Source organism: Vulpes vulpes, chromosome 9, assembly GCF_048418805.1.
Source record: "Vulpes vulpes isolate BD-2025 chromosome 9, VulVul3, whole genome shotgun sequence".
NCBI classification, from domain to species: Eukaryota; Metazoa; Chordata; class Mammalia; order Carnivora; family Canidae; genus Vulpes; species Vulpes vulpes.
This window is the reverse complement of record NC_132788.1, coordinates 106,775,620-106,793,007: the sequence shown is the minus strand read 5'-3', so window position 1 is coordinate 106,793,007 and position 17,388 is coordinate 106,775,620. Positions and strand designations below refer to the sequence as shown.

Genomic DNA, 17,388 nt, shown 5'->3' with positions numbered 1-17,388 from the left:
CCAGCACAGTCACGGCCCCCAAAAGACAGCCGCCTCCTAGACCCCAGAATGTGGGAATACAGCCCCTTACAGGGCAAAGGGGACTTAGCGGATGGGATTAGAGTCTTGAGGGTCCTTAATTTAAAGTAATATCCCGCATCAAGTTGATGGTCATCAAGGCAGGTGGTCCAGGTGGCCTAATGACAAGAGTCAGAGGGTGAGAAGGTGATGTGACGACATAAGCAGAGGCCAGAGTGAGGCCAGGCCATGGGCTGTGGCGTGTGAGTGGCCTCTGGAGGCTGGAAAAGTCAAGGAAATAGATTCTGCCCTGGAACCGCCCCCCCAACCCCCATTGCTTTAAACTCCTTCCCGCCCCCACCCATGTGCACGTGCACAAGACAAAAAACACACAGGAGGGGGAGGGGCAGAGGGAGACTCAAGCTGAGCGCAGAGCCTGATGCAGGGCTCAGCGTCGCCACCCTAGATCATGGCCTGAGCTCAGAGCGAGTATCCGACACTCAACCAACCGAGCCACCAGGCGCCCCAACTCCAGACCTCTGAGCTTCTAACCACAGAGTAATAAACACGTGTGGTTTCAGGACACTGAGCTCGTGATGACCCTGCAGCTGCCACGGGAAGCTCACACGCCATCTCAGGTGCCCTTTCTCTCCCATGTCCCAACACTGCCCTGTTGCACTGTCCACAGATCCCTTACCAGGTGTTTGGGTGTGAGAGCTGGTGTGTGTGCGTGTGCAGGGGAGGTGGGTGTGGGAGCTGATGTCTGTGTGTGTGCAGGGGAGGTGGGTGCAGGAGCTGGTGCCTGTGTGTATGTGTGCAGGGGAGGTGGGTGCGGGAGCTGGTGTCTGTGTGTGTGTGTGTATGTGTGCAGGGGAGGTGGGTGCAGGAGCTGGTGCCTGTGTGTATGTGTGCAGGGGAGGTGGGTGTGGGAGCTGATGTCTGTGTGTGTGCAGGGGAGGTGGGTGCGGGAGCTGGTGCCTGTGTGTGTGCAGGGGAGGTGGGTGCGGAAGCTGGTGCCTGTGTGTGTGTGTGTATGTGTGCAGGGGAGGTGGGTGCCGGAGCTGGTGCCTGTGTGTGTGCAGGGGAGGTGGGTGCGGGAGCTGGTGCCTGTGTGTGTGCAGGGGAGGTGGGTGCAGGAGCTGGTGCCTGTGTGTGTGCAGGGGAGGTGGGTGCAGGAGCTGGTGTGCATGAGCGTGTGCAGGGGAGGTGCGTCTGGGTGCTGGGTCTAAGTCTCTGCCTGGGATTCCAGGTAAACCTGGGGAGGGCGTCCGGGGTGCTCCTCTGTGGACACGCGTGGCCGTGGGAGCTGACCCCAGTCCCCAGGTGCGCTCCCTAGCACGGGAACGCGTGTGGCATTCTGCAGCCCCGCAGAGAGCGTCAGCGCCCAACGCCGACCTCCGCGTTCGCTCCATAAAGGACGAAACCCCAAGGCACGTGGGAGCCACGGCCCCCGCGGGTCACGATGGAATTTGTGAGCCGCGGCTCACCTCTAGGGGGCGCAGCGCCTCCCCTGAACTTGAAACCAGCTGACCCCCGGAACCTTTGTCGCCATCTAGCGAGGGTGCACCCGGGAAGGGAGGGTAGCCGGATTCAGACCTTGACAGGCGGGAACCGGAGCCAATGAAAAAGGCAGCTGCGAATGCTCCGCCCAATGGTACAGTGGAGGAAGTGACGTTGGCGGAAATACAAGGGACGGTCCGGGAAGTTCGGCCAACACCGAGCCGAAGCAGTCTTCTCGAGCTGGTGAGAGAAGTAGGAGGCAAAGATGTCGGAACGAAAAGTCTTAAACGTAAGTATGTGGTGGCCAGGGCTTTGTCCCCGCGGCAGGACATCTCGGAGCTCCGGCCTATGTGGATTTTCTGTGCTCTCCCATTGGGATTTCTTTCTCTTCGCCAACGGTCTTCCGCGGGGCGGGGCTTTCAGACATCTCCCAATCACCTTCCGTGAGGGGTGGGCCCTCACCGCCTTTGGGGGCGGAGCTTAGGATGTTTGCCCAATAACTTGCCCTGATTGGCTGTGCTGAGGGGAGTTAGCCAGTCACGTCTCTTGGGGGCGGATCCACCTTGAAAGGATTGGCGTTCGCGCCTCCTCCCCGGGGGCGTGGCTCCGTGAGGCCCCGCCCCGCCGGGGTCCTGAGGGTCGTGCTCCCTCCCTCCCGGGGGACCCTCCCAGGACCCTCGGTTTCTCCGGGCGCTCATGGAAAACCGAGACCCTGGTGCGGTGGCGGGGGAGCTCAGAAGGCGGGATTCGGCCCCTGACTTCCGAGCCTCTGTCCGCAGCCCTGGGAGGGGTGCGTGCTCCGAGAGTGAGCTCCCCGGCCTGGGAGTGTGCAAGCCCCGGTTTCCGCGGGCGGGCTCTGATCGTTCACACTTACGTTAGGGATCACAGGCCAGGGCAGGTGCTGGACCCCGAGTGCACGAGGGTCCTTCCGTCCGAGGACCCCGCCGGACCCTCTGTCCCCGCATTTACTGTGGATGCTGCGCTAGCGCCCTGCTCATCCACTTGTGCAGGCCGAGGGGTTCCCTCCATTCAGATGAGGACAGCGGGGTCCAGGGGGTTGGGGGACTCGAATCCAGGCCCTCGGCTCTGTAACCGGTGCCCCTGATCGCCCTTGCACCATGCTGCTTCTCCCCGGGGTCCCCCCCCCACCCTGGGACTCAGTGTCCTCCACTGTGACATGGGTACATCTGCTGCGCCTCGTAGAGGCCGTGCAAGGATTCTGTGAGGCACGGGCTGTAAAGGGCCCAGAACACAGACTTGCTTTATTCTCCGATGATCCAAACCTGCCCTGCGCGCATCACATCTCCCACCTGGGGCTCGGGTGCAGGAGGAGCTAATCCCGCAGGCCCGGGGCTGCCGTCCTGGGAAAGGCTGGTCTGGAGGTTGGACCTGGGCTGGCGTCCAGGAACTGGGATATCAGGGTGGTTCCCGTGCTTACGCTTTGTGTACGTAGAGCGTGGGTCATGCTGAGCACCCGCCTTCCTCTGGGAGCCCAACGTATTGGAAGCTGCGAGGCCGAGGGGCCTGCGTGACCACCCCTCAGTGAAAGCCCTGGGATCCCTGGGAGCTTCCTTGGCAGACACCTTCTCACGTGTTGCCTCAGTTGCTCACTGGGGTAATTAAGCATGTCCTGTGCAGTTCCCCCGGGAGAAGACTCTGGAAGTGGGTGCCTGGTCTCCCCAGACCTTCCTACCACCTTTTCCCACTGCTGATGTGTCTCTGAGTCCTTTTGCTATAGGAAGAGGTAGCCATAAGTACGGGTGTGTGCTGAGCCCTAGGAGTCCTCCCACTGAATCATCAAGCCCCAGGGTGGCCCTCGGGACCTGGGGACAGCTCCCTGGAGCCCTTCCCTCTGCCCCATCCTGCCCCTGTGCCTGAAACAGCTCCCCTGACACCTTCACTCCCCACAGAAATACTACCCGCCTGACTTTGACCCATCGAAGATCCCCAAGCTCAAGCTCCCCAAAGATCGGCAGTACGTGGTACGGTTGATGGCTCCCTTCAACATGAGGTGAGTGACCCCACGTGACTCCCTGTGTGTCCCCCACTCCATCCCGTCAGTCATGGCAGACAGACCTGGTGTCTGACATCCACAGAGGGTGGCTTATCCCTGGTGCTCAGACCAAATCACCAGTGCTGTCTCAGACATCGATCCAGGGAGCACATGAGCATGCCAACCCTCACTTTACTCACAGATCAGGATTAACCCCCCTGCCCGTTAGAGCTCCCGGCCAGAGTCAGCCTCGAGATCTGGATCGTTGGTAGTAAGTGTGAGTGTACTAATTCACCACCTCCAGCAGCCACACTGCTTCATACCCCAGGACCTTTGCACAGGCTGTTCCTTCTGCCTGGAATATACACTTTTCCTTCTGCTCTCATGTGACTCTTTCTTTTCACTCCTCCAGTCTTGGCTTAAATCTCCCCCTTTTAGGGGCACCTGGCAGGCTCAGTTGGTAGACTCTCTTGATCTTAGAGCCGTGAGTTGTGAAGGTTAATAGAAAAAAAAAAATAAGTAAGCTTTAAAAATAATATATATATATATATTTTTTTTAATTTTTTATTTATTTATGATAGTCACACACACAGAGAGAGAGAGGCAGAGACATAGGCAGAGGGAGAAGCAGGCTCCATGCACCGGGAGCCTGATGTGGGATTCGATCCCGGGTCTCCAGGATCGCGCCCTGGGCCAAAGGCAAGCGCTAAACCGCTGCGCCACCCAGGGATCCCCATATTTTTTAAATTTTAAATGAAATCTTAAAAAAAGAAACACACCCCTCAGGCCCTCGTGACCCCCCATCTGACCGCTTCTATGATTCTTTCTCTGTCACTGTCCCCAGATCTTGCCCTTTGTATCGTGTCTTACTGATTCTGAGCCTCAAACTTTTTCACATTTAAGCATATTGAAGTCAGATACACCCAATCATCAAAGACACATTGTTCCATGAAACTCAGTGTGTGTTTGCAAATCATTGTTGGTCTGTTTATCTCTTGCATTTGCTCATGTTTAAAATTCAGCAATCGTTGTAGGCACCTGCTGTGTGCCAGGGCCGGGGGGCGCAGGGGTGGGGGTGCTCTGGGGAGCAAGACGAGCAGAGCCCCTGCCCTGCGGAGCCCACGGTCTGACAGGGAGTAGAGATAAGACCATGTGCTTGGTCACATTCACACCAGGTGTACGTGGGGTGTGTGCATACGCACGAGGGAGAGTGACGGGAAGGGAGGTGGCGGGAAGGGAGGTTGCCCTGCCGGGGTCGTCAGGGAAGCAACAGAAGAAATGCTGGCAGAGCTGAGGTCCAAGAGGTGACGGGTGCTGTGGAGTTTGTGACCTGCAAGGGCAGAGAGGCCCGGAGGTGGGACTGGGCTGGGAGGATTTGCAGGAACCGTCAGGATGCCAGCGGGCGGGGCCGACACAGGACCTGAGGGAGGCCAGGGGCCAAGAGCTCTGCCTTGCTCCATGTGGCTTCCCTCGTGGTGGAACCTTCCCTTGTGGAGGCTAGGATGCCCACGAGCGCCATCCAGGCTGCTGCGAGTGTGTAGCAGGCGAGGCTCGGCAGCTCAGGGTCATCTGGGTGCTTCCCCAGAAGGTGACCCCAGGGGCCAAGACTTTGACAGCTGGTAAGAAGAGCACGCCAGGCAGGGGACAACTGAGGCAGGCTGTGTCACCAGGGAGGGAGCTCCCCGTCCCTGGAGGCATGCCAGCGGCCATCTGCCAGAATGTCAAAGCATCCCACCAGCAGGAACCAGGGTGCCGGGATGGCTTGAGTCCGTCTGTCCTGCCCCCGCAGGTGTAAGACGTGCGGAGAGTACATCTACAAGGGCAAGAAGTTCAACGCGCGCAAGGAGACGGTGCAGAACGAGGCCTACCTGGGCCTGCCCATCTTCCGCTTCTACATCAAGTGCACACGATGCCTAGCCGAGATCACCTTCAAGGTAGATGCTAGTGTTGGGGGGGTCCTTCGCCCCCAAGGGCTCCCCGCTCCCCCCCCCACCTGGGAGCTCCTATTCCACTCTGTCCCAGCAGACAGACAGAGGTTTGGGGGTCGTTCCCAACAGCATTATTTAAAAAGGCAGAAACCTAGGAGCAGCCGGGTTGCACAGTAACAGAGGAAACAAGCACCACGCGGTGTGGGGCTCACAGCCAGTAGCACCCCAGCGGTGTGGACAGTTTTTGAGGAACGGCCAAGGACCTTGCATTCAGTTGGAGTGTCTTTTCACCAAATGCTTTTTCCTTGGGGTTAAAAAAAGTACATTGAAAGAATTTTATATTTTGAGGACTTTTTTTTTTTTTTTTTTTTTTTTTAAGATTTTGTTTATTCGTGAGAGAGAGAGAGGCAGAGACATAGGCAGAGGGAGAAGCAGGCTCCATGCAGGGAGCCCGATGCGGAACTCGATCCCAGGACCCTGGGGTCACATCCTGAGCCAAAGGCAGACGCTCACCCAATGAGCCACCCAGGTGCCCCTCGAGTACTTTTTAAACAACAGCTTTAGCGAGATGTGACTCACATACCAGGCAGTTCACCTTTTACAGTGTCTGGTTCAGTGTCTCATGTATTCACGTCGGTCTAAACTGTCCTCTGAACCTGATTCCAGCACACTTCCGTCACCCCCAAACTGAGCCCTGGAATCGTTAGCAGTCAGTCCCCCGTCGTGCCCACCCCGACCCCAGCCCTGGGCACCACCATCTGCCCTCTGTCTGTGTGCCTGCCCATTGCGGACATTTCTTGTGAGTGGAGCTGAGCGCTCTGTGTCCTCGTGTGTGTGTGTGTCCTGCGTGGTTCCAGGTTCCTCCACGCCGTGGGGCGTGGTGGTGCCTGTGCCACTTCTCGCCGAATCATACTCCGATGCGTGAATACACCAGTGTGCACAGCCACTTGTCTGCAGTCACCCATCTGGGTCATTTCCAGAAAAATGATTTTTTTTTACCTGAGTTGTAATGATCCACGTGTATTTAGATATTTATGAATACTAAGAATTTTTTAAAGACTAGAGGGATCAGGGGCTCCTGGGTGGCTCAGTCAGTGAAGCTTCTGCCTGTGGCTCAGGTCGTGATCTCAGGGCTGTGTGGTCGAGCCCCGTGTTGGGCTCCATGTCAGGCTCCACACTCAGTGAGGAGTCCACTTGAGATCTCTCTCCCTCTTCCTCTCCCACACACATATGCTCGCTCTTTCTGTCAAATAAAAAATAGGGCACCTGGGTGGCTCAGTGGCTGAGCCTCTGCCTTTGGCTCAGGTTATGATCTCAGGGTCCTGGGATCGAGTCCCACATCAGGATCCCTGCTCGGTGGAGAGTCTGCTTCTCCCTCTCCCTCTGCCCCTCCTCCCGTTCATGTGCGTGCACATGCTCTTTCTCCCTCTCTCTCTGTCAAATGAATAAATAAAATCTTTAAAAAAAATTTTTTTTTAAAAAAAGAAAAAAAAAAGACAAGTAGAGAAAAGGCATTAGTGGGAGGGAAGCACAGAGAGAAGGCATGCTGCCAGCTGGCAGGAACGCTGCCCAGGACACAGGACTGATGTGTGCCCTTCTCCCTCCCAGACAGACCCCGAGAACACAGACTACACCATGGAGCACGGAGCGACTCGGAACTTCCAGGCGGAGAAGCTCCTGGAGGAGGAGGAGAAGAGGGTGCAGAAGGAGCGGGAGGACGAGGAGCTCAACAACCCCATGAAGGTGAGCCAGGCACTGGGGGGGTGAGGAGGTGGGGGGTGTGGTCAGCAGGACTCTAAGTGGTCCCTGAGAGCCCTTCTCACACAGCCCGCGAAGTCCTCGGGGTGCGCATGCCAGGCTCTCACTGCTTCCATGAAGCTGTTAGGTTGGGCCACACCTGTCACCCGAGCCCCTTCATCTGGGTCTAGAAGACATTAGCGACGTGAAGGAGCAAGCCTGGAGCGGGGGCCGCGTGGCTGGGAGCAGTGGGCGGTCCCCTGTCAGCAGCCAGCAGGAAAGTGGGGGACCTCAGCCCCCAAACCACAAGGAACGGGATTGTGCCAGCAGCCCCGAGCAAGCTCGGAAGCGGAGCCTGGGCCTCGGGTGAGACGGCCGGCCCCCGATTTGAGCCTGTGGAAGCCCTGCCGGACCCTGACCCACAGCAGCCAGAGACAGTGAGATCCCCACAGCAGATTGTCAGGTGGCCAGAGGACACTAACAGGGCGGCCGAAGGTCGGACTTGAGAACACAAGGTGCTGCCTGCAGCCCGCTGCCGCCGTTTGCAGAGAAGACACCTGTGACCGAGGGTGTGAGGACTGGAGGCGTGGAAGGAGACCTTCGCTTGAATGTTCCCTGGCTGTGTGACCTTGGGCCGGGTACTTGGCCTCTCTGTGCCCCAGCATCCTCGTGTGGGGTCGATGGCTGCCCTCTGAGGTGGTAGGGGGATGAAGTGAGTTTGTACACGTGAAACTCTTGGGACGCGATCCCCGAGAGCCGATACCATTACTGGTTGTCTTCAAACCAGTCACCTGCCACTGGCCAGTTTTGTCTTTCTCGGGAAACACACTGTTGTCTGTGTTCCTTCCAGTCTCCCCCCACCCCCCACAAAGCCCACCCATCGCTGGGCCCTCCACGCCTCTGCCTGTTGTTTGCTGAGCCGCCAGTTGGGACCTGACGCAGGGTTGCTGTGTCATGTGGAGCGACGGGGAGGCAGGAGGCTCCGCAGAGGTGGCCGTGTGGCCGGAGCCCCCTCGCGGTCTTGTCAGTCCCAGTCTGCCTGCACTGGCCACAGGAGCTTCCAGCCTAATGAGTTACCCCCAAACTCCAACTTAATAAACACATGTGATCGTCTAGCTTCCGGGGGTCGGGAGGCCCAGGGAGCTGAGCTGGTGGTTTGGGCCCAGGGTCTCTCCTGAGGCCACAGTCAAACTGCAGGCCAGCTGCGTCCTCTGAAAGCTCACCTGGCCACGTCCATGCCACGGGGGCCTCTCCACCCCGCATGACACGGCGCTGGCCTCCCCAGAGCCTGTGATCCAGAAGAGCCGGGAGGAAGCCTTTTACGACCCACTCAGAGTGACACACTGTCATCCCCTCAGACCCTGTTCTCTAGGAGTGGGTCACCCGGGCCAGTCTGCACCTATGGGAGGGGGAATTAGGCTTTTCAGGGCAGGAGCTGCTGTTTCAGGGCAGGAGCATCAAAGAATTGGGGGGCGTATATTGAAACCCTCCGACTGCCACTTCGCAGAGGGTCACAGGGTCACACGGCCCAGAAGCAGCCCACACGGGCTTCACACCCAGGTCTCAGAGACCTGGGCTGGCTCCACCTCTCTGCATTCTTGCGAAGACGAAACATTTGGCCACATCTCAGTCTGGAGCCTGGCACGTAACAGTTACTGAGATTGTCTTTTTAAATCTTTATTGCTGGTATCTCTAAGTAAGCTCCGCACCCGACGTGAGGCTTGGACTCACAACCCAGGGGCAAAAGGGTCGTGAGTCGCTCACTCCAATGACTGAGCCAGCCAGGCCCCTTGTCTTTGTTTTTGTTTTTATTTCATGGTGGAGCTAGGCTGGACGTCCAGCCCCGTGGCCACAGGAGACCACTCCCCTCCCCCTCCCAGCCTCAGTGCTCTGAGCTGTGAAATGAGTGCAGCAGTGGGAGCGGGCAGGAGGCAGGGGTGGGGGCTCCCCCCGTTTGTGGGCGCTGCCCCCCGCGGCCCCACCAGCCGCATGGAGGGCCGGTGTCCCCGCACACTCAGCCTGTGTCATCCCCGCCAGGTGCTGGAGAACCGAACCAAGGACTCCAAGCTGGAGATGGAGGTTCTGGAGAACCTGCAGGAGCTCAAGGATCTGAACCAGCGGCAGGCCCACGTGGACTTCGAGGCCATGCTGCGGCAGCACCGGCTGTCCGAGGAGGAGCGGCAGAAGCAGGAGCAGGAAGAGGATGAGCGGGAGACTGCGTAAGTGGGCCAGGCGGGAGTCCCAGGTGCTCAAGCCACATCACAGCCTGGGCTCAGGCCTCCACCTGGAACAGTCCCCCTTCCCGATCTTCTGTGGCTCCCGCAAGTGTCACTTCTGCAGGAGGCCTTTCCTGTAGCCCCCCCCACCTCGCTTTCTCTCCCGCGGCATCTGTCAGCATCACCAGCATCACTCCCGGGTTTGAGGATTTGTGGGGGGGACCGTCAGGCCCACACGGAACCGACCACCCTGGAGCCTTCTGTCTGGTTCGTCACCTCCCTGTCTCTAGAATCTGAATGGGAGGCTGGGTTTGGCTTCTGCGTTCCCAGGGCCTGGAGCAGGGTCAGATGCGTAGTGGGTGCCCAGGCAGCGCCATCAGGTGGGCAGGGCAGTAATCTATGCATCGTGGTGCAAGCAGTGTGCATTTATCCAGCACCTTCTGAGCACCAGGTGCTGCTTTGAGGTGGTTGAGGGGACTGTGGTTTGGGGACCTCCAGGTGTGGCCGCAATACTCACCAACCACGGTTCTAGTTGAGGTGGGCTGGTAACCACTCGCTGCCCTCTGTGGACAGAGAGCATTTCAAGGAGTTGGCACGGCCCTCCCTGGCCCGCTCCCTGCTGTCAGGAGGGGCAGCGAGCCCCGCAGGGGATCATAGGCACGCGTGCCATCCCACAGGGCCTTGGTGGAAGAAGCCCGCAAACGCAGGCTGCTGGAGGACTCGGATTCGGAAGAGGACACGCCTGCTCCCGCCCCGCCGCGGCTCGCCCTCCGGCCCAAGCCCACCGCCATCCTGGATGAGGTGAGTGCTCTCGGGTTAAGCAGACACGGTGGGTCAGGGCCGGACAGGGTGTCCTAAGGCCTCCTCGCTCTGCCACCACGGCACGGGCAGACGTCGATCATCTGTGAGTGCGTGGGCCGGCCACGTGGCAGGAGGACCCCGTCTACACAGGCAGCGGCCGGCCTCCAGGGCTGCAGTTTCCCAGCCCCTGCTCAGCTGCTGAGACAAGCAGACCCCCAGACATGGAGACTTAGGAATGTAAATGTTTATTTCTCCGTCCCCATAATAGTGCTGGGGCAACAGGCAGGACTTCCAGGCAGCTCTGCCCCCAGCGCTCCAGGACCCAGCTCTTTCCAGCTCCTGCACCTCCTCCCCGGAGCATCAGTTCCAGTTCTGGGGTCATAGCCTCCACGGCCTGCTTGGTGTCCGGCCAGGGTGGGGGTGAGAGGGGAGCCCACCAGGGCCCCGCAGCTCAGAGTCCGTTGGCCACACGGAGCCACAGGGAGCCTGGGGGCTGCGGCCTCTTGCTGGCCTGGCCCGGGTTGGCAGAAGGGAGGGAAGAGGAGGATTTGGCTGCCAGCATTTTCCAGCCAGCTGTCTCATCCACCGGGGTCAAGGCCGCGCTGGTGTGTTCATTTAAGATGAGGGCTGAAGTGGAACGTGAGGAGTGGTCGTCACCCCAGACACATTTTATTTTGTGACTCAGCCGCATTCGTTGTCTGTGCTCACTGGATGCAAGCCCAGCCGCTGGGTAAGACCCAAAGTCACAGCGGTGCGACAGCACGGAGGTCACTTTTGGGTCGAATGACAATCACACACAGCCACCCGGATCGGCATCGGGCCCAGGCAGCTTCCTCCTGCCGCCCCCCTGCTGCCGGACCTCCACTGTCCCCCCCCAGCCGGGGCCCGGGGTGTGCAGGGGAGGACACAGGTCAGGGCCCCTGTACCCTCTGAGCGCACATCCCGGGGCTCACAGCCCATTGGTCGGAGCCGAGCCACCTGAGCACATCCTGCTGCAAAGGAGTGTGGGAGATGTAGTCTTCCTGGGGCGCAGCCATGTTCCCGTGAGGATCCGGTGACTGTCAGCAGAGAGGATGGCCCTGGGGCTCCCGCACTCCCATCCGTTACTCCCCGACGCCGAACCAGGACGTTTTCTTTGAGGATCTGTCTCCTGGGGACCACTTTCACACTTTCTTGCATAAACTGCCCCGAGAATTGCCTAAAATTTTCTCTTTTTCTCTTTGATGTGGAACAAGAGATTGGAGCCCCTTGAAAGCAGTCTGGGCTTCTCCGACGTCCCCACCCCCAGCCGGGCGTCTGCTCCAGGTGTCTCCCTGACACCTCGCTTGATGACAGACTTTGTGTCTTGTCGTGCACGGTGCGACGCCATCGAGACTTCCCGGCCCCTCCCCGTGCGGTTTGCAGGAGCTCGGCCGTCCGTGCGGCTCTGTGGCTGGCGCAGACAGGTCTGGGGACCGGGCTCCCGCGTGCGAGTGCTGGGCCGCCGTGGGGACGGCCAGTGGGTTCAGGAGGCCGCGGCTGGGACTGCTGGTCTCTGCGCACCCCGCTGGACCGCTCCCCCTCGCGGGCCCGGCCGGCACAGATGCAGCCAGGTCCCCCTCCTGCACACGTACTGCTCCGGCTCCACCAGACCCCCTGGTGTGCCCAGCCCAGTGCCCCCTCCGGCCCTGCCTCCGTCTCTGCGTCTCCGCTCATTCGCTCCTCACTCTGAGGTCAGCCCACAGTCCGCTCTTTGAGGGACCTGTCCTGACCCCCAACTGGCTGCTGTTCCCTCATGCTGTCACACCGTTTGTCTGGACGAATGTTGTCCTGTTGATCTACTCCCTCCTCCGTCCTCCGTCTTCCCTCAGATGGTGGCCCCCAGAAGGCGGCACCCTGCCCACCGTGCCCCCTGCAGCTCCAGCCCCTCACTCAGGCAGGACCTCCTGAGTCCAGGGGATTCCGGTTCCTGTGTTTCAACACAAAACTGATGAAAGGGGCCCCTTCCCAAGGAGTTGAAGAGCTGGAGGTGGGGCTGAGCCCCTCTCTGCCTTCCCCTCACAAGTCCCCAAGGTGGGCACCTGCATCTTCCCTCCTATCAGACACGTTGGTAGAGCATCTTTGTGCCAAGACTTGTTTGTGGTACAGTGTACCCCGTCGTGAACAAGACAGGCACCCACAGCAGAGACGAGGAGCCCACTTAATGAGGCAGTGGAGGGCACTGGGGGTGTGGACACGCAGCCCTCGCTTGCGCTTCAACTGGGAAGAAAGGTTTCCCAGAGGAGCTGATACTTGGGATGGGTATTGAGGGATGTGTAGGAGTTCACAGAACACATTAGAAGAAAGGGGGACATTGCAGGTGGAGGGAGGGGCATGGGTAGAGGCCCAGAGGGGAGAAGATGTGATGTGATTTAGGAAGCATAGTTGCAGGGAGCCCGAAGAAGGTGGGATCTGGGCCAGCTCACTCGCTCTTGTCCCCCCTTGCCCCCAGGCACCAAAAGCCAAGAGGAAGGCGGAGAGCTGGGAACGGAGCGTCGGCACCCTTGGCAGCAGGCCGCAGCTGTCAGGCCTCGTTGTGGTGAAGAAAGCAGACCTGAGTCGCAGCACCCAGCAGGGCCAGGTGTCACCCACCACCCAGGGTAGGTGTCCCAGGGTCCTGGGACCGGTGTGCGGTGCTTTGGGCAGCCACCAGGTGGCAGCACACACCGCCCCCAGTGCGATTGGGGAGCTTGGGAACCCACTGCGAGTAGGGGAGAGGGGTGCCCCCAGGGTGCAGGGTGGAAGCCCCCTAAGCTAGCTCTCCCTCTCCCCCAGGCCCAGCAAGGAGCGGGAAGGCAGCTGACTCTGCAGCCTGGACGCCTGGTGCCTCCTCCCTGAGCCAGCTGGGAGCCTATTCCGACAGCGAGGACAGCAGTGGCAGCAACTGAGACCCCAACCCAGGCGCGTCCCGAGGTCAAGGTCCCATCCAGCTTCAGCTGGTGGTCAGAGCAGGAGGTCTCGGCTGACACCTCAGCTGAGCCATGCATGGTGGACAGACCCAAACGTCCTCTGAAGCTGGCCAGACCAGCGAGGGCTTCGGCCAAGGGACTGTTTCTCCCTGTCCCCCCACCACTGACCCCCAGGACCTTGGGGTCCCCAGCGCACACTGCCATCCTCCTGGCCCTCCGTTTGGGGCCGTGGCATCCCTGGAATGGCCCTCAGCTCCCGGCAGGCCCCTGCTGTACTCTCTTGGGTGGCCGTGTTGAGGGCAGGCAGGGAGCCCGGCCACCCCCATTAGCTCGTCCCCTGCGGCCACGACAGAAGGAACTCGGTGTCCGGCCGGGGCACCTTCTCTGCCAGCTGCTGAGGAGAGGCCACAGAGGCGCATGATGCAGCCTCCTCACTCCTGGAAGCCACGAGATTGGGAAGGTGCTGATTAGTAGAAGTTTGGAGAGAATTTGTTATGTGGCCATAGCGCTCCCATGGTCACATGACCAGTGAATCGAGTCCAAGGCTCAGGGTCTTTCAAAGTTGCCACGTTTCAGCTCTGGTACAACTCTCTCCCCCTTCACAGCTTCCTAGTTGAAGGCGGTGTGTTCCCGCCAGGCCCCCTCGCCCCCTGACCCCCCGGCTCTGCCCTCCCGCCCCTCCTGGGCTCGCTGGCCTCGCCCTCCTCTCTCTCTCTCTCTCTCTCTTTCACATGCACGCAGCACGCACCTATGCACACATGCGCACACGCACTCATTTGACATATGGTACCAAGGCTTTGTGTGTCTCCTGCCGTGTGTGAGCAAGAAAGCCCCCCACTTTCAGGATCCACTTTCCTACAGTGATTTCGTGCTTCAGTGTGACTTGAAGAAGCAAACCAGGATCCAGCCAGGCCCCGGGTCCTCCCCTCGCAGCTCCTGGCTGTGAAGACAGGCCGTGGGGGCCCCGGTTTCGAGCGCCAACGGTGCTGGGCTGAAGCCGGCTCCCTGGCCGCTGGCCAGAGCTGATGCTCCCGCTCCCCAGTCCTGCCCTCAGCCGCATCCTGTTCGCAGCTTCCAGTTGGCCACGGCAGGAGGATTTACACCACAGGAGTCCACGCGCTTACAGATGGGTGCCCCGCGCCAGAGAGCCAGCTGTGGGTGTTCCCAGTGCTCCCCTGCCTGCCTCCCCAAGGTCAGTGTCAGTGTCGCGCACGGTGCCCCGGATGTGTGTGTTCATCCTGGCAGCTGGACTAGAGCAACCGACCGAAGCACTTGTGCAAGAGATTAGTAGGAGACTCAGGGCCTCCCTGGTTCACTCATTCTTGCAGACCCTTCCCTGAGCTCCAGTCCTGTGGCCCACCCTCGTCACTGTGTGCAGGTGCCATCTGTTACTATTATTAAGATCATTGACTCTAAAACATGGAGTAGCGAACCTGGCCCACAGCCTATTTTTGTGAATAAAGTTTTATTGGCACAGCCACATGCCCATTTGTATCCATATAAGGTCCAGCCACTTTGCACTATGGTGGCAGAGCCAACAGGTTTACGAGACGCTCCCTGACAGTGGGACTTCGTCAGCCTCTGTCTGGGTCGCCCAGCTCTACACTTCCTGCTCGTTCCCCACAGCCTCCAGGGGAAGGTGGCCAACACTCGTCCACACCTCGATTTCCAGGCTCACACCGCACCTGCGGCTCTGCTGCCTGGGGTCACCCTGAGGACAGAGACCACCTGCCCTTGCAGTGTGGCACAGGGAATGAGGTACATAGGATCCGTTTAGTGAGTAATAATAGTTAACGTCTGTGAAGTACTTGCCACTTGCCAAACCTGTGCTAAGCTGGTTGTGCAGATTCACTCGTCTGAGTTTCCCAAATCAAGTTGCTCACTCAAAACATACATATATGTATAATTTATATATAAAATAGATATTACAATATGTATATAATTTATACATAAAGTTTATAATATAATTAAATTTATATGTAAATGTATTTATATAGATTACATATATAAAATATATACATTTTAATTTTATTTATTATACATTTTATTTTATTATTTTTTTGAGCACCTACATTATGCCCAGATTTGTTTTAGGCACTGGGACTAGAACACTGAAGGAAAACCTATGATGATAATAACCCTAAAGAAAAAACAAAAAGAATCCTCACTCAATGGTGATGTTATTTGGAAGATGGGGAGTAAGATAGTGAACATATCTCTAGTAAGATACAAATGTACACTGGAGGCGGTGAGAACTCTGAAAACAGCAAGGGGAGGTGGTTCTGAGGGGTCCTGCCACAGGGTGTTATTATTGCCCACCACTCCCAGTATTGGCTACTGCTAGGTCACGAGATCTCTCAAAAGTTTGCAGCTGCAAACACAAGAGTCTAGGTGTGGTTTTACCAGGTTCTCTGCTTTGGAGTCTCGCAGCTGCCCTTGAGATGTGGGCCAAGGCTGTGGTCTCACCTGAAGGCCCGTCCGGGGCCAGATGCACTTCCAAGCTCGCTCACGTGGCTGTTGGCAGTTCCTCACGGGCTCTTATCAGCGGCCGCCCTCGGTTGCCGGCCCACATGGCCCTCTAACAGCTGGCTGCGTAAAGCCAGCACCACAGGAGTCTGTGGGAAGTGGCATCCCATCAACTTTGCCATGTCCCACTGGTTGGAAGCAAGCCACAGGTCCTGGCCACATTCAGGGGGAGGGGATCACATGTTCAGGGACCCTGACCTCCCGGCTGGGATCACCAGGAGATCAGGGTCATTGGAGGCCAGCAAGAGTCTACCTGCCAGACACCCCCCACCAACAGTGGGCTTTGCAAGGGTAGCTGTGTTGATGAGAGTGGCCCCAGCACTTGAGACCATCCAGGCACTTCGTGGGTGTCTCCCCATTCACAGATGAGGGAGCTGAGCCCCCCTCCCTCCCGCACACTTGGCTGGAACTGTCTTAGTCGTCTCTCCCTGAGGGCTTTTATGCTTCATTCTCCCACCCTATGACCTGTAGCTGTTATGCTCTTGGCCCTGGTTCCCTGTGGGGGTTCCCAGGGTCGAGTGAGCAGAGGGGTAGTGACACATCAGGATCTCGTGTGCATGCACAGACCCTTCAGGGCCTCCACCTGCCTGCTCTCCGCCTCATCTGCTGGACTTGCTCCTGCTCTCTCGAGCCTGCCCTTCCCCCATTGCTGCTGACAACCCCCTTTCTTCATGCGCTCCATGTCTGTCATCCTGGGGAGCTGTCAGGCCTCATCCAGAATCTCCTCCATCAGCCCCCCTGGGGGCTGCAGCACAACAGAGGGACTTGGTGGGGGTGGCCTGCCCCTGCGAGAGCCCATTCCACCCGAGCCTTAGCTTCACAAAGACACAGGGTCACTGCCCCGTTTCCCAAGCTCTAACTGCTCGCCAGCCTCTGCACCGAGCTCCCTCTACACCCAAACTCACCGCTCACTCCCTCAGCACATGCTCTGTTACTGCTGTGTTTTACAGAGGAGGGGACGCTCCTTGGTCAGGGACTTGAAGTGAGTGAGGGACAAGACCCGGGTTTGCGACCACAAGGCCTTTAATGACCACACTCTAGTGTGCAACTCCTGCAGACAGAGCCTCCAGGGGCGGGACCATGCCTCTCCCATCAGATTGGGCAATCATGACAACAGTCTCCTCCATCAGACTGGTGTCTTTGAAGGCTGGACCATGCCTGCCCTGTCAGACGGGGACTTCTAAGGATAAGCCCTTATCTCCTCCATTAGACTAGGGGTACCTGAAAGACCATTTCTCTCACATCAGACTGGAAGCCCTGAAAGTGCTTCAGAGTGCTTCAGAGAGTAGAATCATGCCTCCTGGGTTTTTTTTTTTTTTTTTTTTAAGATTTTATTTATTCATGAGAGACACACATAGAGAGGCAGAGACACAGGCAGAGGGAGAAGCAGGCTCCCTGCAGCGAGCCCAATGCAGGACTTAATCCCAGGCCCCCAGGATCATGCCCTGAGCTGAAGGCAGATGCCCAACCACCAAGCCACCCAGGTGCCCCCAGAATCATGCCTCCTCTGTCAGACTGGGAGCATATTAAAGCATGCACCCCTCTCCATCAGACTGAGGCTGCTGAGGTCAAGACCATGCCTCTCCCATCAGACTGCAAGTTTTAAAAGGCAAGGCTGTGTCTAGGAGCTTCTTAGGGCAAAGACTGCCTCTCCTATCATAGTAGGAGCTCCTAGGGCAGGGCTACCTCTCCTCCAACAGATTAGGAGTTATTAGGCTCCACCATGAGCCTCCTTTCTTATCCTGGTGCCTTGGCTCCCATCC

At 58.4% G+C, this 17,388-nt stretch overlaps 1 protein-coding gene across 2 annotated transcripts; it reads left to right on the top strand.

Annotated features, from left to right (window-relative positions):
• The first annotated feature begins 426 nt into the window (after positions 1 to 426).
• YJU2 (YJU2 splicing factor homolog) lies at positions 427 to 14,579 on the top strand. Of its 2 annotated transcripts, XM_072721740.1 has the most exons (9): positions 427 to 635; positions 1,554 to 1,786; positions 3,408 to 3,508; positions 5,280 to 5,424; positions 7,027 to 7,161; positions 9,193 to 9,374; positions 10,049 to 10,172; positions 12,643 to 12,790; positions 12,966 to 14,579. In XM_072721740.1, exons 2-9 carry the CDS (start codon positions 1,763 to 1,765, stop codon positions 13,076 to 13,078), a joined length of 972 nt encoding a protein of 323 aa, XP_072577841.1. In that variant the 5' UTR covers positions 427 to 635; positions 1,554 to 1,762; the 3' UTR covers positions 13,079 to 14,579. The 2 variants fall into 2 exon arrangements, with proteins under 2 accessions (XP_072577841.1, XP_025875122.1); XM_026019337.2 differs by lacking the exon at positions 427 to 635 and having other exon boundaries at positions 1,247 to 1,786.
• The last annotated feature ends 2,809 nt before the right edge of the window (positions 14,580 to 17,388 follow it).

Bases quoted from the DNA above. Each gene is read 5' to 3' on its own strand.
- YJU2 (XM_072721740.1), top strand. From the start codon at position 1,763: ATGTCGGAACGAAAAGTCTTAAAC. The intron at 1,787-3,407 runs GTAAGTATGTGG...CACTCCCCACAG, and splicing joins CGGAACGAAAAGTCTTAAAC to AAATACTACCCGCCTGACTT. The intron at 10,173-12,642 runs GTGAGTGCTCTC...CCTTGCCCCCAG, and splicing joins CCACCGCCATCCTGGATGAG to GCACCAAAAGCCAAGAGGAA.